At 47.5% G+C, this 23442-nt stretch overlaps 1 protein-coding gene across 3 annotated transcripts in view; it reads right to left on the bottom strand.

Annotated features, from left to right (window-relative positions):
• Positions 1 to 22862, bottom strand: part of MTMR14 (myotubularin related protein 14) — a 44118-nt gene extending 21256 nt beyond the window's left edge. For all 3 annotated transcript variants that reach the window (XM_043442392.1, XM_043442393.1, XM_043442394.1), the window contains exons 1-7: positions 22564 to 22862; positions 20766 to 20914; positions 14497 to 14605; positions 7329 to 7404; positions 6961 to 7021; positions 5427 to 5549; positions 4342 to 4415 (exon numbers count right to left, since the gene is read on the bottom strand). In XM_043442392.1, coding sequence (XP_043298327.1) covers positions 4342 to 4415; positions 5427 to 5549; positions 6961 to 7021; positions 7329 to 7404; positions 14497 to 14605; positions 20766 to 20914; positions 22564 to 22719 — 748 coding nt within the window. In that variant the 5' untranslated portion in view covers positions 22720 to 22862. The remainder of the gene's footprint in view (positions 1 to 4341; positions 4416 to 5426; positions 5550 to 6960; positions 7022 to 7328; positions 7405 to 14496; positions 14606 to 20765; positions 20915 to 22563) is intronic.
• Positions 22863 to 23442: the final 580 nt, after the last annotated feature.

Genomic DNA, 23442 nt, shown 5'->3' with positions numbered 1-23442 from the left:
GCACACCTCTCTTTCTCTCCATCTGTGCTCAGTGGCTGCTGGTCACCTCTCCTTTCATTTCAGGTTCCTCTATGTGCCCCTGAAGTGCCAACAACCAGAGGACAAAAGCGGGACTTACAATTTGAACCCTGGCAGCACTTTCTCAGCAACTTATCTAGTCACATAAGATCACCCTGCTCCTACTCCAATAAAGCAAATACTGCAATAACGCAAGCCATGCAAATCTTTTGGCTTCCCAGTACACATTAAAGCCATGCTTACACTATATTATAGTCTATTAAATGAGATTACATGATGTCTAAAAAAACCAATATACCTTAAATATAAAAAATACTTGAGGGAATTTCCTGGAGGTTCAGTGGCTAGGACTCAAAAGAGTACTGCCGTGGGCTCAGTTCAACACCTGGTTGGGGAACCAACAACCTGCAAGCCACATGGTGTGGCCAAAAAAAAAAAAGCTTTATTCCTAAAAATTGCTGACCAAAATCTAAGCCTACAATGAGTTGGAACAGTAAAGTCAAAGATCGCTGATCATCATTACCATAACAAATGTAGTAATGATGAAAAATTTTGAAGTACTATGAAAGCTATCAAAATGGGACAAAGAGAAATGAAGTAAACAAATGTTGGAAAAATGGTTCCAACAGACTTGATGCAGGGTTCCCATAAACATTCAGTTTATAAAAGATGTGTTATGTAAAGAGTAATAAATTGAAGAGCAGGAAAATGAGGTCTGCCTACAGCAGGCCCACAGGCTTTCAGTGAGGACTGAGCACTGTAACATGCAGGGAAGGACCATGGACAGTGTCTGAACTGGGACAGGGGCTCCAGACACACGCCCATCTCGACAAGTGAAACGCCACCAAGGTAAGAACCACCACCAAGGTAAGACCTCGGGAACGGAGAGAAAACGAGTGAAAAGGGCCTTGCCAACGTCCCCAGCCTCAAGCCTCAGCCTTCAGCTTAGCTCTGTGACCATGAACGAGTTACCTTCTCTCAGCCTTGACTTTCTCACTCGCCAGTGGTCAAGGACGAAACGGAGTAACACACAGAACTCCTGGCGCAGCACCGACAGCCCGCAGGCAGCAGCAGACTGGGGCCACCTTCCTGTTGGAGCCGAAGCAAGAGCCCCCGCGCAGCCCTGCCGCTCGATCCAGCGGGGGTGAGGCCTGCCCTCACCACGCGGCCAGGACGGCCAGGGCCGGGGGCTTGGCGGGAGGCTTCCTGCATTCCGCAGGTCCTCTGCCGGAGCCAACACAAACTCTGAAGGACACAAGCCTTTGGCCACAGGTCCAATTCTGCGGAGGTCCCCAAAGGCAACAGAACAACTGCCTGAATTCTGTCAAGGTAGCCACAGGCCATAAACATTCTCATGGAACTCTCCAGCTCCTTGGGCCACGCTCAGCCTGAGGTCATCCCAGGGAACAAAGGAAAGGTTCCTCTCGAGGGAAAAATCTGGAGACGGAGCCGCTGTGTCCTGGAGACGTGGCTCTTATCCAGCCCCCACCTCTGTCCTCCTTCACTCTAAGTCCCCAGGCCCCTCTGTAGACGGGGAAGTCAGGCAACAATACTCAGCCCTAACACTTCAGCCTATTCCTGGGTGCCTCACTGGGAGAAAGAAGAAATATAAATATCAGACAGAGGCCCTGAGCTTATCAGCCCAGGCTTAGAAGAGACACCAATTATTCCTCAGAGCTCCCGTGAAGTGCTCTGCTTTCTCAGACTCAAGCACTCAAATCAACACTGCAGGCTCCAGGGCCAGCTCTGAGCAGCGTGTGATACAGAAGCAATCGACTGTGAGAAATGGAGGGAATTAAAACAGCCTCGGTACCCAGGGCAAGGCCTGACATTCATTACCTCAACGGGCTTCTGAGCCTGTTGAGAAGCAAAGGGATGGCACCAAAAGTGAAGAGAGAGCAGGCGCTCACTCGAGAAGAAAACAAATTAGACTTGTGCTCGGGAGTTTTCAGCCCCGTCTATTTTGGGGCCTGAGGGAAGTGCTCCCAGAACACTTCTCATTTTCAAGGGCCAGTCGAAGCCTAAGTTAGTCTAACAGAGAACTGATACCACCACAGTTCCTGTCTGGGCTTCAAACTCATCAGAGGGTGCAACAGAGACCCCCAAAATGGCAGCAGAGTGCATTTCAGGACTTGATCTGGATAATGTTCATTTTGTTATGAAGTAATATAGGCAGATGAAGAAATTCAAGAACATAAGCACAGGAAGTAAAAGGTGCTTCTCTTGTGCCCTCACATGGCATCTTCCCCCACCCCAGGCTTCTGAATTTTTATTGATTACCCACCCCCCTTATTCTCCCCTCAACACACACACACGACTATCAGATCCAGTCCATGATATTCTGGGAAGAAGACGGAAAAAAATTCAGAGATAAATAGTATCATCTTACCATTTTGGCATATTTCTTTCTTATCCTTTGTATAAGCACTTTCCTCTCACACAGTTGAGATTTTACTATTTCATTTTGTATTGTGCTTAAGAAAAATGCCTAAGCATTTTTCTATGACTGTGTAATATCTCATTCTACAATACTATGGGTGGCTGTGCTGTTATTTATGTAATTGTTATTCTGATTAATGAAAACATTACCCATGTTTCGCTGGGTATAAATGGACATGATGAGGGACCTCCCTTGGCGGTCCAGTGGTTAAAACTCTGCCTTCCAATGCAGGGGCATGGGTTCAATCTCTGCTTGGGGAACTAACATGCTGTGTGGCAAAAAAAATAAACTCATGTGATGAACATCTGCAGGCCCAGGCTGGCTGGATTACAGCCTAATGAATAACTGGGTCAAATGGTGTTAGTTTCAGGAGTCTTATAACAAGTTGCCCAATGACAGCAGAAAGGATATTGTGCCACTGTTTTGGAGCTAAACAATTTTTTCTAAACCAAGTCCTACTGAGAACCTGAATACAAATACAGAAAGCTGATGCCTGGGTCCTCAGCCAACAGAGAGCTCTCCCATTAGGCAGAATACTTCAGTCTGGGGACCCCGAAGCATCTCCTGAGAATGGGGAGCCTGGTCTGAAAACCAACCTGAAAACTACACTATGGAAGCCCTCATGCAGACCCCCAGGTGGGACATCTTCTTGACAGCTCTGATGTTGCCGAGCCCACTGCATCAGTGTAACCGTTCAGTATCTGCCCAAAACAAGCCTTTCCTCCCACGCACCCGTCACTCGGCCCAGTGTCAGCGAGCACCTGTCAGGGCTGGACCTGGCACATCACCCAGAAATAAACAGCGTTATCCTCATTTATCCTCGGAAGGGTTAGGGGACTTATTCAAGGACACAGTGCTGTGGCTGAGATGCACGCCCAGTCCTACAAGCCACCACATGCTGAGCCGGCAGAGAAGAGGGAGGAGAGTCCCTGAATGAGGCCAGAGTGAGACAGCAGGCCACTGGCGGTTGCGGTTCAGGCACCGCCAGCTCACACTGATGAGGATACCCTCTGCACACCAGGCACCAGACGAACCTGAGTTTCTAGGGAAGGACTTGTGGCTAGACAGCAACCTGGGGTCACCAGTCTGCTCTTGCCCTTGGCCCCATGGCTCCAAGATGAAGAGACAGATCCAGCACAGGACCGAAGGCAGGGCTAGTGTTGAGGAGCAGGAGAGAGGTTTTAAGGACAATGAGTTCACTTTTTGCTGTCTGTTCACAAAGTCTGGCGCTGAGGTTAGGGCTCTCATACCTCCTTGAACAAGCAGGTGTTGCTAGAAGGCTACAATGCTACCAATGGACCCATGCAGTGCAGAGAACACTGCCCTGGCTACAGACTGCATACAGTCTGTGCCAGAGACACATGCAGCCAGCTGCGTGCTCACCACAGCGCTCTGCAATGTGGTGAGACCACCAACCACATCCAACTGAGGACAGAGCGCTAACGTCACCATAGTAACAGTCAGCACGGCACAACTGGTGGCTGACCCCAAGAACAGCACGTTAGTGGCACAGAGCACGCTGATCAACCTGACTTCACCTAATCCGACAAGACCCTGAGCTAAGCCTCACCAACTTCCAGTGATGCTTGAGAAAACCTGGGACTGGCACAGTGAAGGACTCGATCAAGGCTGCAGGAGGCTGGGTCTGAGTCTGGACTCCATCCCTGGGCCCCTCCCAGGGCAAACCCGTGCCAGGACAGTGTCCTACCCTAAGCTGAGGGCCAAGGACTGGGAACCACACTGTCCCACACTGAGCAGCAGTGCATGCTACCGGGGAGCTCCAGGGCACCTGAGCACCTGAGTGGCCAGCGCCTGCAGGTGGCCACGAGAGCCCCAGTCCTGGGAAGCCTGTCCCCTGACCAGACCCTGGAAGGAGCCCCTACCTGGATACGGGATGGAGAGGAGAGTGAAGTCGGCATAGCGCTGGGCTTTGTCCACCTTCTCGGAGGAGGTAACACTACAAGACAGGACACAACGTGTTACGGCATCACAACCCACGCATGCCAGTCCCCACAAGCACCACCACAGCCTCAGACAACCCTGCTGCTACAGAAACCTCTCTCCAAGCTGGGATGAGGCCCTTCAGCCAGGCTTACTTTGAACAATTATGAACGGGACCTCTCTGCTGCCTACCCGAAGTCATCAGGTGAGAGCACTGACTCCCCGACACCACAGCACCTGCGGTGGGACCTGAAGCCACAGAACCACAATCTCTATCAGCCTCCCAGATGAAGGAAGCACAGCCGCCCTGACTGAGAGCGCAGCGAGAAAAGAGCAAAACAACCGAGACGCTGCTCAGGAGGGGCCCCGAGGGGGACTCTCCTCTCCACCGTCTTCTCCAGTGTCAGGCGAGGATGCTCCCGCAGCATCTGACAGACGGAGGACTACTCTGACAGATGACGGAGGGACAGGGGGACCTACAGACAGCTGAGCTATAACTTAGCCTCAGCGTGGCTTATTTTCTAAGATAAACATGGCATAATTAAAGGTCAGTTTTATAAAAAAAATAAACAAGCTACACTTTGGGAAAATTCCGCAAATTCATCACCCCAACCCAGGCTCCATTTTTTCTCATTTTTCTTTGTCCTCTGAACACTTGGTTCAGCATATAAAAATTGAGTGAATACTGATTTTCTGGATCCACCTTATTTTTTTGGATCCACTTTAAAAGAGATACTAATCCACCAGAGATGGCGGAGCGGCAGCAGAGTACGCGAGACGTTGGCGGCTCCCTCGGTGCCTACTGGACCACCCTGAGCAAGTGAGTTAACCTCTCTGGCTTGTTTCTCCCCTGCATGAGCGGGACAAGAGAACCTCCTCATAGGGAGGGCTGTGTGAGGATACAGGAAGAGGATGCTCAAGGCCTGGCACCCAGTGTGCCCTGGTGACTGCTTTGCACCATCCCCGAGCCCACGAGTCTGTGAAGACATGGCCTCCACCCACTTGGAGCGGGGTGCCCTGCACTCACTTCATGCCAAACTTCACCTTCTTGTTCTCCACCATCAGGTCACAGATGTACTTGACTGACAGGTACCGGAGCAGCTTGATGTCATAGCCTCTGACCTTATCAAAGAGATGCGTGTCGGAACTTCTGAAACAGACAGCCAGAGGGAGAAGCTGCACTGAGTGTCCATTCCCGGAAGTCCAGGAGCTACAGGAGCACTTCTGTTTCCCTCCTCCAGGACAGGGCGGCTGGGAGGGCCAGACAGGACAGCGGTCCCAGTGAAGGTGAGGGAAGGTGACTTTCCAAGAGATTATCCTGCTCTCTGGGACACATTTCAAAGAGAAGCAATATGCAGCTGGGGCGGGAAAGGGCTTTCTGGTGCTGCTTGACATTAAGCCAGAAGACTCAAGATAATCTCCGAGTTCTAAAAAGCAGGAGGCTGGTGGCTGATCGAGTCTCTGAGCTTCCATTAGAGTTTATCTCTCTCTACCCTCCTCCCTCTCCCCCATTTATGACCATTTTTAGCCATATGACTTGCTCAAAATGTAACAGATTGGAATTCTCATTGGGAGATGGACTTTTTAGAGCTATTTTATCAACTGACTGTAAAATACTAGCAAGTGAATTCCCTCTGCTTCTGATCAGTCATACAGATAAAGGCAAAAGTAGAACAAATAAACCGTCACCGTTATTTTTTTAATGCCCACTGCTTTGCTGAACCCAGCAGATGCCTCGCCAAGAACAGTGCGCAATGTGGAAGACAGCCTGGCTGGGGCAGAGGTCGTCTGATCTCGGGGGAAGAGCCAAACATTCCTGTGTGCAAGCCAGAGCCACTGCTCGTGGAACCAGCAGGCAGAAGCTGGGCACAGCGAGATGCCTTTTCAAGCTCCGAGCCGTGATTCTGGGCAGCTGATCTGACTAGGGTGCTGATGTGCATTCCAGAGATGCCTGACACCAGTTAAAGACTTTCCATGCGGCACAGACCATGCAAAGGAGCTTTTCCAAAACACCATTACTGTCATTTTCTACAAAGTATTTAGGAAGGAGGTAGAAGAGTGGGAGCCAGCCCCCTCCCTCCCTTTCAGGGGACCTAAAGCACTCCTCTGTGCTGTACTCCCTCGTGGCGCCAATCACCCAGCTGCGGAACTCCTGGTGCCCGCATCTCCGATGTGTTGACCACAGTCCCCAGGCCAAGTGTGTCTGGCATCACCTGGTAGGCCGGACATCAACATCCTGGAAACCATGGGGCTTGAAGACACATAGATGTCTGCGCCATGTCTTGGGCCTGCAGTGCCAGGAACCCCAGGACTGGAGCACTCTCTCTGGGGTCCTGGTGAGCAGCCAGGATAAAGACAGACTGCTCAGGTAGTTCATAAAGTCAGCTGCAGTGAGGCTACAGGGCGGACTTCAACCACTCTGTTTCAGGGATATGGACGAAGGAAGCCAATCCACTCACCTGGACCACTGATGATGTCACGGCCATCAGCTGAAAATGGCCACCACTGGTCACACACCTGCCCCTCACCCATGCCCAGACCCGTAACTGCCTGGCACTGACCGAACAGCACAGTCCTCCTCCGTGAGATCCTCCGCGTCTGCCCAGGCGTCGTCTGCACCCCCTGTGGGAGGAACCTGCGGTCAGCACTTGGGGTGTGGCAGGGGCTCCACGCAAGGGCTGCTTGACCCCTGGTTCCACCCCAAGGACCATGCTCCTCCCTTTTCCAGGACCTGATGCCCCACATGCCTGGCATTCTTCTCACCACAAGCATCTTCTCAGATGATGAAGGGAGGGGCTCTAGACGCCCCTGCCCCCGCCCCAGGTTGCTGCCCATCCCCACAACCACCACCACCGCTGTGGCCCTGGGTAGCTGTTCTCCATGACTGGGCTCCTGTTCTTAGTCACAGAGGCTGCAGCTCAAGGCTCACCTGAGAAAATATAGTTGTAGCCAGTGCGTCCATACAGCTCCCCCCATCCAGCCAGTGTGGCTGACCTGCAAATGTGCTGGGAGAGAAATCACATTTTCAGGGTCAGATGGTTTTCTGGAGTTTTTTGGTTCTACTTTTCCCTGCTTTCTTGAAATATAATTGACCCACGACATTGTGTAAGTTTAAGGTGCACAACATGCTGATTTGCATCATTAACATACTGCAAAACCATTACCACCACAGAGTTAGCTAACACCTGCATCAGGTCACATAATTACCATTTCTTTTTTTTGTGTGGTGGAAACATTTAAGACCATCTCTCTCTACAACTTTCAGGTATACGATACAGCGTTATTAACTATAACGACCATGCTGTACATCAGACGCTCAGATCTTATTCATCTTGCAACTGGAAGTTTGTACCCTCTGACCAACAGTCAGGTGGTTTTCTGAAGTGCACACAGTAGGGGGGAAGCCCTGGAACTCTTCTGATCATTCCAGACCAGCAGAATGGGTGCAGGAGTGCTGCCCAAAGTCTTCTCAGCATCAGGGCCACTGCGACAGCAGTCTCTCTGAAGCAAGCCTAGATTTTAACCTACAGCCTCTGTCAAGGGGTTCTCACTCCCAAACGAGAGGCACCGGAGTGTCACTAATGGTAATGGGTAGATTCAGTGGTTGTCATGTGTAAGTGGTCTTACCTGGGTTAAGACCTGGCGATTATCACATGTGCATGTCAGTATGTCGGTGAAACACAAGCACCACCTTTCCACTGGGTTTTCACAAGCCCATGAGGGAAGAGTGGCTGGGTGCAGGCACCGCTGCTGCGTCACAGATGAAAAGAGTGACGGGCGCAGGGAGATGAAGCAGTGCCTGAGATCCCACAGTGAGGAGTGAGCTGGGATCTGACCGAGCCCACCTCCCTCCAGAGCCTGTGTGCTGTCACTGCAACTGTTTAGCGCAGGGAAGGGAAACCTTTGGAGCAGGAGGGTCAATTAAGGGAGAAACGTTTGGGGGCTTTTTTTTTTTTTTTTTTAAAGAAATTTTGCCTTCTCTTTCCTACGTACTAAAGTAATATAGTAACTGTATAACTGTGCTTAACTATGCTTTTACTCTTTGCTCATCACTGAAGCAGCATTGCAAGAGCTAGAACTCTAGAAACCAGGCAATAGGTGTGAACTTCATTATCTAATTTTTAAAAAAAGTTTATTTGGCTGTGTCAGGTCCCAGTTGCTCTGCCGCGTGTGGGATTTCAACTTCCAGACCAGGGACTGAACCCATGTCCGCTGCATTGCATGGCAGATTCTTAACCCCTGGATCACCAGGGAAGCCTCTCACTACCTGATTCTAAGACTGAATCTTTAAAAATTGTGTTTGATGAGATCCAACAGGGGTGGGGGAATGGGAAGAGGTATCTGAGATCTGGTGACCCCAGGGTTTAGCTACAGGCTGAGGGAGGCAGTGAGGGTGGCTGGGAGATTAAACTGGGGGAGGGGGGAAATTTCTGACTGGGTCATGCAGCCTGGCAGTATAAGGAGGGTCCTTGGAAGACTGTACAATATTGCTAGAGGGCGTCTCCTTCTCCACCTGTAAGACAGTGGGAAAGAAACAGTTTTGCTGCCACAGGAAAGGGGCATGGTAGGAACTGGCAGGTCATCACTGGCAGCTTAGGACAGGCGGCAAATGATAGAAGAACAACCTGCTACAATCCGGGGGGCGCTTTGCCAGTGCTGGGACAGAACGCATTTGAGGTAGGGCTGTCCTGGAAGCCTGTAAAGAAGGGCCTGGGCAGAGTCCTGCTAGCCTGAGTAGGATGCACTCCACGAGGGAATGTTTCACTTTCTCTGGGTCCAAAAGGATTCTGCAAATCTGATGATAATGACAAACTGTCTCCGGATAAAAATGTACACGCCAGAGTTTACCTATAGCTCCAAATTCATCCACAGATCCCTCTCCAGCCTCAAATAACATCCTCTACTCGGAAGGGACCAGCCTAGTAATTAGAAGTTGCAGCAATGGAGTGTCCATTTTCAGGCTGAGGACCCTCAAGATTCCAATGGTATTGGGGGAGGTCTGATTCATGAGCAAACAAGTGGGGCGGGGGGTGGTTGTTTGAGTTTGACCAGCTCATGTTACCATGTACCCCTCCCCCATCATCCAAGCTGTGGCACCAAATCTCACTCTTCTTTCCATTATTTCTATTAAATCTTTTTCAGGCAGACACACATCCCCTCTTGAGCTGTTGAGCTCAGAGCTCTTCTCAAGGCTCAGATTCTTCTTTCTGCTCCCCAATTTCCCCAAATCCCCTCGATCCGTCCCTGTTTTTTTGGTCACAGAGGCAGCCACACCCAGCCCAGGGGACTCAACAGGTGGGGGAGGATGGGCGACTGGCTGGCTTCCCAAGTGAAGCACCAACCTCCACAGGAAGGTCCCAAGAACTGGAGTCTGGGGGAAGCCGTACCCCATGGGCGGGTCCATGCCTGACCTTGCTCCTGGGCTTCACGGCTCCAATGCACAGCCCACCAATTCCATACTTTAAGCTTAGCTCTTCACTGAGAAAGCAGGATACACTCAGAAAGCTATCCATTTACCTAATCAGGAGTGACCTCTAATGTTGCATGAGGAAGATGGCTCTGTAGGATTTGTAAATGTAGTACCAACTTTGGCATGCAGAATAAAAGCAGCTGATCTCTGCTCCCCATTTCTTAAGGGAGGAAACAGAGAGAAAGAGGAGCTGTTCCAATTTTAATTGCCTAAAAACCAGATACAAGTGATGGGGAAGAAAATGGCACATGAGAACAGCTTACTCTTAAATGCTTGAACTGAGTTTTATTAAAAAATTAATAATATATCTTATTTAAAGCCTATATGTCCCTAGATATTACTATGTCAACATATAATCACTTTTTAAATTATTAATATTTTACATTTTTTGGATTAAGTCTTTAAAATCCAACATGTATTTTATAATTACAGCACATCTCAAATAGGATGATTTTCAGTGTTTAAAGGGTAATGTAGTCCTACCTCAAAAGAAAATTGTGTTTAATCAAAAAAATTTCTACATTGCTTCAATTATAAAATGGAAATTAATTGAAATGAAACAAAATCAGACATTTAGTTCCTAAGCTGCACTAGTCACAATGGACTGAGTTTGGAAGGAAGCAGGAAGTTGGCACTTCTGAGCATACATTCCCCGGCCCAGCTTGGCTGGGTATGTTGACAGAAAACGCTGCTGTCACCAAACTCGTTAGGGCCTGCTGGGAAACCCACCTGAGGACAAGATGCCCACCTCACAATAGAAGACCCTCTCCTGTTCTTCCTCATCTCCTGATCCTCAAGTTCATAGCTCTGCCTTCCCCACTCACTGAGCTCCAGGGTGACAAGACTGTCTCAGTCACCTGTCCCCCTAGAACCCAGCACAGAGCCCACTACTGTGTAACCCAAGAGCAGTGTCTTCCTAGAGAGCTTGCCCACACCAGCTGGGTGGGCAGCTGCTAGACACTGGGAGGACAGCAGTAATAAGACACGGCTTCTGTCCTCATAGGGATTACGGCAGAGAGGAGACAGCAGATTTTCAAACACAATAGGAATAAAACGCATGTAAGTAGGTATTAAGCCAGTGAACACGACTGAGTCAGGGGAAGCTACAGGGAACACAATGGGATCACATCAACAGACAAGAAGGTGCAAATGGAGAAGAAAGCAGGATGAATGATGAAGCCCTTAGCGTCAAAGCCTCCTCAAAATAATACCACCCTTGCCCCCAACAAAGGAATTTGCTGGCAGTCCAGCAGGTAGAGCTCTCATGCTCTCACTGTCAGTCAGGCCTGGGTTTGATCCCTGGTTGGGAAACTAAGATCCCACAAGCCTTGGGGTACAGCAAAAAAAAGAAAAGAATAATCCCTCCAACTCTTCACCCTCCCTCTGAAATGTGTTGCCTTGGGGCTCTTTCTCTCAAGTCTCACCGCAATTTCCCAAGTGCATTCTGGAAACTCCCTCCTCAAGGTCTGCAGAGTGAGAAAGAACAGACCTGACAACACCACACAGATTCCTCTGCTTCAGGACTTCTTAGAGCCTTTCCTACACTGACATACGCTTACCAATGTACCTCCTCAATCTGGAGCTCGGGGGTCAGGGTGAATCTAGGGTGCAATGTCTCTCAATCTTATTTGAGAGGGAATGCTTTGCACAAGCATATCCTTAAACTACTGTTCTATGGAACACACTGTGGGAAGCACTGGTTTGAGTATTTCCTACATAATTTCTAGTGACAAACACTATGATCCACACAGCAATTATCTAAACTGGAGGTGTCAGAGCTTAGAGCAACACGGAATTTTCCAAAGGGGGAAGGGAGAATAAACAAGCTTCAAGATGATCAATTTCCGGAACTTCACTCCCAGACATACTTTCCCCTAAAACAGACCAACTCCATGAGGTCTGTGGCTTCCTGACTCACCTGTCACACTCGCCCTTCTTCCACTTTACGAAAGAAAGGCACAGAAGAGAGAAAACAGACCTACCCTATGAAAGTCTGTGGCTGTTTCTCCTTTCCTATCTCTTCTGTCACATGAAGGCACAAAGGCAGAGGAATCAGTCCAGCATTTCTCTTTCCCACTGCCCTGCCCCAGCCCTTGCCTTCATGCTGGGAGAATGAACTAAAGTCCCAGAGGCGCCAGGACCACAGCACACGCAGGTACCTACCAGATGAACAGAATAGGGGGCAGACATTTCTGCTCTCCTCCCCTCCTCCAAGCTAGTAATCTGCTTCTTCTAGATTAATCTTTCTCAAAATGATATTTGTATCCTATATTTCTCTGCCCAGAAATCACAGAGGCTTGTCTGGCAAATGCAAACACTTCAGCCAGCATCGAGCCTCCAGCATTCAGTCCCTTCTAACCTCAGCTCCGCCACTTACTTCCACTCCCATGAGGTAGTCTCCCAGCCTTTCTCATGCCTGCCTCACTGTAAGTCCCCAGGCAGGTACCTGCCTGGAATACCCTCCCACTCTTCTTCCAAAGCTCGTAGCCTAGTCCCGCTCACTTAATGAGGCCATGCCTGTCAGTCCACACCACTGCCCATCTTGGTGGGTTCCTCTGATACCACATTATGAGGCCCTAAACTACAGTGTAGTAACTTGAGGGCGTTTTGCAGTAAGTTTAAATCTCAGCTCTCAACTTGTGTAAACTTGGGGAAGTTATTTAACCACTTTGAGCCTTCATTTCATCTGCAAAACGGGAATATCTAATAAATCAAAGGATTATAAAAATAGGTGAAATGAGACCCTATTTGGGTACCAAATTAACAACACTCAATAGAATATAAGCTTGATAAAGGTGCAAATTTTTGTTTATCATATATGCTGAGGTACCTTAAGGCCTGAATATGATACATATTCAATAAATATCTGGTAAATTACAATACTGAAAGAATGGACAAACAACTTATCTGATCTAATCTATTCATAAGCTTGTGATGTAGGCATGATTATTTTGTCCATTTGACAGAGGAGGAAATGGAGGTCTTGCACAGGCAGGAAGCAGCAGAGTCGGGATCAGAGCCTAGGCAGCAGGGCTCCAGGACACAGGGTAGAGTCCTCCGCTGTGACATCCCTTTCCTACCTAGACTCACCCTTGAAAAAAGTGGCATTGGAATTGGTCTGATTCTCTGGCCTGCTTCCCACCACACCAGGCACCCGGTAACCACCTAAACTTGCCTGGCAACAAGACAACTGTCAGTTTAGTTCAGTTCAGTCGCTCAGTCGTGTCCGACTCTTTGCAACCCCACGGGCTGCAGCACACCAGGTCTCCCTGTCCATCACCAACTCCTGGAGTTTACTCAAACTCATGTCCATTGAATCGGATGCCATCCAAGCATCTCATCCTCTGTCGTCCCCTTCTTCTCCCACCTTCAATCTTTCCCAGCATCACAGTCTTTTCAAATGAGTCAGCTCTTCGCATCAGGTGGCCAAAGTATTGGAGTTTCAGCTTCAACATCAGTCCTTCCAATGAATATTCAGGACTGATTTCCTTCAGGATGGACTGGTTGAATCTCCTTGCAGTCCAAGGGATGCTCCAGAGTCTTCTCCAACACCACAGTTCAAAACCATCAATTGTTTGGTGCTCAGCTTTCTTTATAGTCCAACTCTCACATCCACATGACTACTGGAAAAACCACAGCCTTGACTAGACGGACCTTTGTTGACAAAGTAATGTCTCTGCTTTTTATTATGCTGTCTAGGTTGGTCATAACTTTCCTTCCAAGGAGTAAGCGTCTTTTAATTTCATGGCTGCAGTCACCATCTGCAGTGACTTTTCTTGGAGCCCAAGAAAAGAAAGTCTGCCACTGTTTCCCCATTTATTTGCCATGAAGTGATGGGACCCGATGCCATGATCTTAGTTTTCTGAATGCTGAGTTTTAAGCCAGCTTTTTCACTCTCCTCTTTCACCTTCATCAAGAGGCTCTTTAGTTCTTCCTCACTTTCTGCCATAAGGGTGGTGTCATCTGCATATCTGAGGTTATTGATATTTCTCCCGGCAATCTTGATTCCAGCTTGTGCTTCATCCAGTCCAGCATTTCTTATGATGTACTCTGCATATAAGTTAAATAAGCAGGGTGACAATATACAGCCTTGACACACTGCTTTTCCTATTTGGAACCAGTCTGTTGTTCCATGTCCAGTTCTAACTGTTGCTTCCTGACCTGCACACAGGTTTCTTAAGAGGCAGGTCAGGTGGTCTGGTATTTCCATCTCTTTAAGAATCTTTCCACAGTTTGTTGTGGTCCACACAGTCAAAGGCTTTGGCATAGTCAATAAAGCAAAATAGATGTTTTTCTGGAACTCGCTTGCTTTTTTGATGATCCAACAGATGCTGGCAGTTTGATCTCTGATTCCTCTGCCTTTTCTAAAACCACCTTGAACATCTGGAAGTTCACTGTTCATGTACTGTTGAAGCCTGGCTTGGAGAATTTTGAGCATTACTTTACTAGCATGGGAGATAAGTGCAATTGTATGGTAGTTTGAGCACTCTTTGGCATTGCCTTTCTTTGGGATTGGAATGAAAACTGACCTTTTTCTGTCCTGTGGCCACTGCTGAGACAACTGTACACTCTGCATTAAGCCAGGTACCTCCAAGGGAGGGAGAGAGTGGCTATGGGGAGGTCTTACCTTGCCCTTGAACAGGATCACCGGGCAGACAAACCGTCCTCTGCACCTGGCTGTCTTGCTGCGGTTGACGAGGTCCTGCAATTTGCTCACTTGCACGGTGCTCTGAAACCTAACACAAGGCAAGAGAGGTAGGTTAGGCTGCGTGTGCATGAGTACTGTGTAACCCGTGCCAGGGGTGTGTGTGTGTAAATATTCATTTCAAATTGAATAAATGCTCAGATTTCTAAATTCTAGATCACAGACATTTTAAGCTTTTCAAGAAAAGAAAAAAAAATGCTAGATTATGGGTACTAAAACTGCAATCATCCTGATTTCAAAACCTTTAAGATTAAAACAAAAAAGTGAGCAACTCTGAAGACATGGTACTGAAGATGAAGAAACACAGGGAGCAAACTGAATGTTGATCATTTCCAGGGTGCTCAGTTTTTCACCCCAAAAGTTGGACAAATATGTTGGGGACCCTCTGGCAATAATGAGGCCATCTTTGTGATCTTTCAGAGGGCAGGATATGATGAAGTTCACACTCCATATGGTTATGAGCCTCTGATACATCATCAACATTTCAACCAACACTAACAGTCTAAAATGTCAACAGGGCAGGGAATGCTGGAACAAAGGTGGTGAAAGAGAAGCTATTCGTGGCCTTGAGAAGCATGGAAGTTAACGCACCCAGCTCTGCTAAGGGAGCTTCTAGAACACACACAAAAAAACACATTTAGAAATGAGTTTAAGCAAGTCACACCTATAGCAGACCCTTAAAATAAGGGTCTACTCGCACAGATTCACCCACTGATTCTTTTTTTTTTTTTTTTCACCCACTGATTCTTAACAAAAGGCTCCACATCAGCCAGTAAGGACTTCTGGTTCCAAGAGAAACAGGAGGCAGGAAGTTCAACAGTGGGACGCTCTCCCGGCTATGCAGAGTAATGGAGGAAAAGGAAGGAAGATAGTCAAGCTCCTTCCTTACAAGGATTGAGTTTCCAGGCTGAGTCCGAGAGGGCGTCATCCCTCCTACATCCCAGTCCTGCTAGTGTCATTGCATGACACGTGCACACAAATAACTGTTTCAGAAGGAGTAAGTTCAGTGACTCCTAAATACCACTGGTATCTCTTTAAGCATATCTAAATTCCGTTGGCATTAATAAAAATATAGTCTTCTGAAAACACTGCTGATTTCTTAGTAGCCTTCATAGATATATTCTCAAGCCAGTTACTAACAAAATAACTACTATCAAGTGAGGACTTGAAACTGAAGTTAAAACAAGGTCTCCAAATAAAAACCTGATATATAGTCTAGAAAAATAGTTCTGATGAACCTATTTACAGTGAAGAAGTGGAGACACAGACATAGAGAACGATCTGGTGGAAGCAGCAGGAAGAAGAGTGTAGGACAAGCTGACAAAGCAGCACTGACATATATATACTATCACGTGTAAAATGGATAACAAGCGGGAAGCTGGTGTGTAACACAGCGAGCCCAGCCTGGGACCCTGTGATGACCTAGAGGGGCGGAATGCAGAGGTGAAGAAACGCTCCAGAGAGAGGGGAGATATATATATATGTTTGTGCATGCACCTGTGTGAAGTTACTTGTCATGCCCGACTCTTTGTGACCCCGTGGACTGTAGCCCACCAGGCTCCTGCAACAGGATTTTCTAGGCAAGAATACTGGAGCAGACTACCATTTCCTCCTCCAGGGCATCTTTCCTACCCAGGGACTGAACCAGCATCTCTTATGTCTCCTGCATTGGCAGGCAGACTTTTTACCACTAGCGCTACCATATATAATTATGACTGATTTGCACTGACGCAAAGCAAAGACCACCAGAACACTGTAAAGCAATTATTCTCCAATCCAAAAAAAAGAAAGAAAAAAAAAAAACCAAAAACAGAAAAATAAGAATCAATCAGATTTTAATAACAGGATAGCTGAAATAAAAAATACAGTAGAGAGAATAAATACCAAATCAGATGATACAGAAGAACAGATGAGCAATCTGAAAGATAGTAAAATAACAATCACCCAATGAGAACAGCAAGAAAAATTTTTTAATGAGAGGAGCTTAAGAGACCCCTAAGACAACATCAAATGTACTAACATTTGCATTATATGGGTCTCAGAAAGAGAAGAGAGACAGGGAGAGAAAAATTATTTGAAGAAATAATCACTGAAAAATCCTCTTATCTGAGGATACAGATTAGAGAAAGCAGGTACAGGAAGCATAAAAGATAATAATAATAAAAATATAACTTGGCTCAGCAGTTTGGTGATTGTAGAAAGAAAACAAGAGGATAAAGGAAGAGGACTTAAACTTTCCATGGTGTATGTTTCTGCAAGGTATGATTTAAGATTTTTTGCCCATTTTTACTAAGCATTTTAAGTCACAAATTTATTACATCTTTACTATAATTCAAATAGAGAAGTGACTACATAAGACTTTTTTTCCCTTTTCTTTCTGTTTTTGGCTGCACTGTGCAGCATGCAGGATCTTAGCTCCCTAACCAGGGATCAAAACTGTGTCCCCTGCAGTGTAAGCTCAGAGTTTTAACCACTGGACCACAAGGGAAGTCCCCATGTTATTTTTACGACCAAGATTTTTTTCTTTTCTGAAGGAAGGAAGAAGGCTGGAGTGCCTCCTCATGGTATGTACAGAGTGCTGAGCTTAGCTGCTCAGTCATCTCCGATTCTGCGACCACATGTACTGTATCCCGCCAGGCTCCCCCATCCATGGAGATTCTCCAGGCAAGAATACTAGAGTGGGGTGCCATGCCTTCCTCCAGGGGATCTTCCCAACCCAGGGATGGAACCCAGGTCACCGGCACTGCAGGTGGATTCTTTACCATCTGAGCCATGAGGGAAGTCCAAGAATACTGGAGGGGGTAGCCTATCCCTTTCCCAGGGGATCTTTCTGACCCGGGAATCAAACTGGGGTCTCCTGCATTTCAGGCAGACTCTTCACCAGCTGAGCTACCAGGGAAGCGGGCACAGGCCAATCAGTCAGGCCCTAGAAAAAACATGGCTCACTGGAAACCAAGTTCTACCACCTTCCCCTCACTCTGTGAAATAAAAAGGCAACTGAGTACAAAATAATTGCCTAATTAAACTCAGATGCCAACAGAATATAAAAAAAATACACATAATACTGCTTACATTAGTCTTCCTCCCACCTTTTGGTGGCCCCCGGTCATTTGCATAGATGAGGTCAGCACTATCTGCTGAGTTTAAAAAAAAATTATTTTTATTTATCTGACTGCATCAGGTCTTAATTGAGGTATGTGGGATCTTTAGTTATGGCATGCAAAACCTAGTTCCCTGACCAGGGATTGAACCCAGGCCCCCTGCACTGGGAGCCCAGAAGTCCCAGCACCTTCTGCTTTAACTGACTCTGAGCTCACACCAGCAGCTCTAAATGCCTTGAAACTGCATTTGAGTCTCCCAGTCTGAATACTTCCATTCAACAAATGCTCCACAAAACCAAAGGAGACAACATGCCAGCATTTCCATCCTCAGGGCTCTGGGCAGTCTTATGTGGAGGAAGGCATACTTTTTTCATTAGGCTAGCTGGTGCTTTATTGTCCTGTGTCCCCTACGCAAAGAACCAATTCAGTTTCTGTTCTCAGTGGTTCCTGTTTTTATTTTTATTATTTCCTGGCCTTAGAATCTTCCTCTTACTGTGCTAAGCACTGGGCTGTGTCTGACACATGATACTCATATTTGAAGGAATGAAAGTGGGCTACATATTTATGTTTGTCTTGTGGGACTGAGCCCTTAACCTGTAGATCTGAAGCTATCTCTGGGTAGATGGTGTCAGAGTTGAGTTGAACTGTAGAACATACAGCTGGCGTCTGAAAATCAGTAGTATGAGGGAACCCTGCTACCCTATGCTCACACACCAGTGGGAATTATCAAGTGCAGAATTTTTACTCTGTCTCCCAATGCCTCACCTATACTTGCCCTAATTCTGGCCTTTGTTACAATGGCATTGCTCACTTATTGGTCTGTGTTACCCACCAGACATAAAGGTAAGGATTTCATCTCTCTGGTAGGGTCTCCAACTAGATCTCTGAGATGTGTCCCATGGCAGTAGTTTGTCTTACTGACAAACACATGTCTTGGCCATTAAGAGAGCCCCATCCAGGCTTCTATTCCCAGACGATGGGCAAAACTGGGGAGGTGGGTTAATAGAACCAAACCACTTCCTGAATCTAGTTCTACCTTGTGCAACTCAGTCTAACTTAGTGTCATATTAACACCAAATTCAGGCATGTAAAGAAGCAAAAAGTTCTATTTCTTCTCACCTACACATGCACATATTCCCTTCTCTTCAACAGACATGGCCCACTTAGTATCACTTTGAGGCCTTGCAAGAAGTGAAAAGTAAAAACAGACTGTAACTCCTCTAGGGTTAGGGATATACTGTGGTGGTCCTGGCCTGGAAGGTGAGACTCTGCTAGGCAAAGTGGGAGCTTTCTGGCAGTGATAGAAAGAAGAGGCAGGCATACAAGTGCTATGATCTACATACAATTAATTCCCCCAATATGTTCCTTTTTCTCAGGGAACTCCACCTCAACCTGGTTAGAGGGCACACTTACACATCTCCCATCTTACACATGAGCAAACTTCTCTATGTGAAAGCCCTCTCTGGCTCCCTGTGGTTCCAGGCTATAGCAAAGGACTCATCTAGGAAGCTCTCTGTGATGTAGAAATTCTGATTTAGGGCCCCTGAAATCTGTGATTTCAGTGAGTGCTCAGAGGGTACTAGCCCAATAACCACTAACATCCACAAGTCCATACTCCTTGGACCAAAGATCAAGACCCCATACAAGCTAGTCCCTAACTAAGGACATTTAAGGGACATTCCTACTTGTCTGTCCAATTCCAGCTGAAAGGCATCTCCACCATAGGGTCTCCCCAAACACTCACACAACAGGCAGGATCTACCCTTCTCCTCAACTTGTCTACAGCAGCACTTCTCCAACCTCTATGTATGTATGGGCCGTATTGTTATGCTGCGATTTTGATCCAGTGGCTCTGGAGCCCAGGACTCAGAATCTCTAGCCAGTGAGCTCCGAGCAGTGCTGTGAGCAATGATGGCCTGCTGCACCCCGGAGAATGACTCTACTGTAGCCCTTCTCATAACAGCGCTTCCCTGGGGCCAGGGTTTCAGATATTGTTGGCAACACCTCCTGGAATTACCTTAAAATCAACAGCAAGCAGGAAGTCTAGCAGAATAAACTTTGAGATTAACATGAAGCACTTCCTAGAGTCTTATAAGCCTCTTATAAGTACTTATTATTACTTATAAGCCTTATAAGTAATAAGCCTGATTACTTATCAGTGTCCAACAACTGCTACCGTTTACTTACTGCCTACGGGCTGCATCCTGTGCTGGGTGCTCTGTGTCACTAGTACCTGGTGAACTGTTACCTTAGGGAGAAGCACTTGGGCTTTGGTAGGTCCTCAGTAAATAGTCAGAGAAGGCAATGGCACCCCAGTCCAGTACTCTTGCCTGGAAAATCCCATGGATATAGGAGCCTGGTAGGCTGCAGTCCATGGGGTCACGAAGAGTCGGACACGACTGAACGACTTCACTTTCACTTTTCACTTTCATGCATTGGAGAAGGAAATGGCAACTTACTCCAGTGTTCCTGCCTGGAGAATCCCAGGGATGGGGGAGCCTGGTGGGCTGCCACCTGTGGGGTCGCACAGAGTCAGACATGACTGAAGCGACTTAGCAGCAGCAGCAGCAGCAATAAATAGTAGCACTTATTTCTAACTCTTAGAGCACACACATCACGCTTGGAATAGTCCCATTTATCAGCAGGGATTGCACTAGCCACTTTTCTAAACAGAGGTAGAGACTGATTAGGAAACTAAGAGCAAAGCAGTTCAACAACTTGCCCAAGTTAGTGATGCAGCCAGCAAGTACACTGACCTCAGGCTTTTAAGCTCTATACATGTACGTGTGCTTAAGCATGTCCACAAAGCATACCTCCCACTCACTCTTAAAAAAAGGAAACACTGAGATTCAGGGAGGTGAGGCGTGAAGTCAGCTGTCTTAGGACAATGAGCAATAGGGTGAGAGTAAAACAGGAGTCCAGGACCATGACTTCCAGCTCCTTCTTCTATGCTGTGCTATCAGGATGCCAACAAGGCTTTAACATCTGGGAAAAGTGAGTCTGCCTTGCCCAACGACAGACTTTCCTGACCCTGGGGATGAGATGTCAAGGCCTTCCCAGAAGGGCACGCCTTGGTGACATGATGCTCACGTGTCTTTCTCCTTCTCAGAACTCTCATACTCCAGGAACACGATGTGCTGTGGGTAGTGGCCGCAGATATCCCCATTCACGTTCTGGATCACGCTGTAACAGTAGTCTCGGCCAAACAGCTCCAGACACCTCTTCTCAATGCGCTCAACCTGCACAGAGGAGGAGATATGAACATAAAGAAGATTCCAGGATTGAGAATTAGGTGGGTCCTGCCTTGGAGAAATCTCTGGGGATAATCGTGTGCCTCTATAATTCAATACAAGGAACAGACCTGTTGTTAGATCATAGGCCCTAAACGTGCAGTTCATGAACTCATGTAACAAACTTTGGTGGGGGCAGGGAGGGACTCTGAAGCCCTCAATGTTGTTGAAACTGTGTTTCTTAGGCATCCAACGAGAGGACTACACCTTTTATGAGATTCTCAAAGGGGTCCACAATCCCTAAGTATTTTAAGAACCTTTGCTCTAGGTTATTTTAACCAGCATCAATACATTATCTTCCTTTGGCTCCAGATGCTTCTCAATTCTCCAGTCAGAGAACAGTACCTAGAAGCTCTAAATAATGTCATGAGTAGAAGCTGCAGACAAAGGTGTCTCCTTACAATTTGCTTATGAAATAGAAGGAACAGCTCCCTTAAAACTGCTCTTATTTTGCTCAATTCGGGAAAGGCCCCCTAGAAGAAGGACATAAAACCTATAACATCTCAACAAGCCTGCAAAAGATCAGAAAGTTTAAGGCCAGCTGGAGTGAAAGTCAGACATAACTTTTTACAACACTGATCTTCATGGGTGTGTAAAATGAAAAGAGGCCCAGGAAAACCACTGACCCTGTAACCACCCAAAAGACCAATGGAGTGGGAAAAACTCACAGGAATGAGGAATCCTCAAATTTCAAGGGACATGAACATCATTAAGAAGCCTATTAAAAATTACAAATTCCAGGTTCCCAACCTCAGAAATTCTAACTCTGTAGGGCTGGGTGGGACCAAGGAACCTTTATTTTTAGTAAACACCCCAGGTGATGCTGATGGTATGGAGCCAAACCAGAGTTTCATGGCCCTGCATGGAAGAGAATTCCATTGGAAAACCTGATGCTACACCTGCCAAAACCACGTGAGGAATGAAAGATGGTAGAGTCAGCAAGATTCCCATCAGACTGCCAGGCAGTGCCTAAGATGGAAATGGCGTGACCAGACTGGAAACTTTCCAGGTCTAGCAATAAGGAGACTGAAGGGAATCCCAAGGGTAGAAAAACAGAGGAACTAAGACTTGCTTTTGATAAGGGAATAGAGAGTGTGGGCTGTCTTCCTACTCTATGGGAGAAGGAAAGGGATGGATCTAATTCTAAGTAATGCTGAGACTGTTTAAGGAGGCAACACAACTCGGTTTACCTCTTTGCTGCATTCTGCACCACCCCTCCAGCCCCTTCACTCTAATCTCTGGCTGACTTGCAGAAATCCTCTTTTAAAAAGTCTAGAATTGAGGGCTTTTGTCCCCATACCTGATGCAAGAGAATTATCCCCACCCTTCAGCTCCCCCTCTCTAATCTCTGAACATGGTCTCTCAGGGCTGATCCCTGGCCTCCAACCTTTCTGTCTCAAACCAAAATGTCGTCCTTCCTTGGTTCACTCTGACCCCAGTTCCTCCTTTCGGTTTTTAAACCCGGACCCTTACTCTCCAAGTCCAGACCCTGGGAACTTCCCTCTGTTTCCGTCCTCTGACCCCTGACCTTAGGCTTTCCTCAGTTACTTCCCAAGGCAGGGACCTTCTCTTTGTGCTCACTGCTGCTCCGTACTCACCTTAGAGCCGCCCGTCCCACTGCAGTCTTTGGCCCGGTACTGAGTCCGGGAGAACTCCTCCAGCAGCTCCCCGAGTCCTGGCTCCTGTGGCTGTGGGCTGCCCGAAGAAGTCGAGGACCCCGCCGAGGCAGCAGCGGCGGCCCGAGCGCCAGCCATGGCCCAGCCTCCCGTCCCCTTCAGCGCCCCGCGTCCCCCTCAGCGCGGCTCAGCCCAGCACATGGCACCTGCAGATACCAAGTACAAGTCCAGAATCTCCACAGCCGCCTCAGCCGCCGCCTTCGCCTTACACTTCCGGTCCCGCCCCACCCAGACGGATGTTTACTCCGGCACTGACCAATTGGAGCCCAAGACTCGCGTCCTGCCCCAAGATTACCCGCCCACCCCCGACGCGGAGCGGTCCAAGTGGTCTCCGGGGAGGGGACCGCGGCCACTCGCAGAAGCCTCCTGCTCCGCCCCACGGGGTTTCCCCCGGAAAACCGGGCTAAACCATTGGGACTGCGTGGGGGGAGGTGGACAGCGCGGGAACGAGGAGGAAGGAACCACGGAAAAACCGCGGAAGAGTGAAATGAACCATTAGAGAGAGAGGAGGATGCTGCAATAGTCAACCCAATTTATTGAAGGAAAAGGGAGCGGGGAGGGGGATCATGACTGGCTTGAAATTCTGTGGTTAAGAAGTCCCATATTATTTTTGTTTTTTTAACAGATCATTTCAAACATTCACAGAAATGGAGAGAATAGTATAATCAACCCTCATGTATCCATTAGCTTGTGTCAACAATAATCCAAATACTATCAATCTATCCTGTTTAGTCAGTCTTTCCCCATCCAAAAGAATTGTTTTAAAGCACATCTTATTATTTAATCTGTGAATATTTCAGT

Source organism: Cervus canadensis, chromosome 22 (assembly GCF_019320065.1).
Source record: "Cervus canadensis isolate Bull #8, Minnesota chromosome 22, ASM1932006v1, whole genome shotgun sequence".
Lineage (NCBI taxonomy): Eukaryota > Metazoa > Chordata > Mammalia > Artiodactyla > Cervidae > Cervus > Cervus canadensis.
Note: the sequence above shows the minus strand (reverse complement) of the source record. Positions and strands in the feature narration are given on the sequence as shown.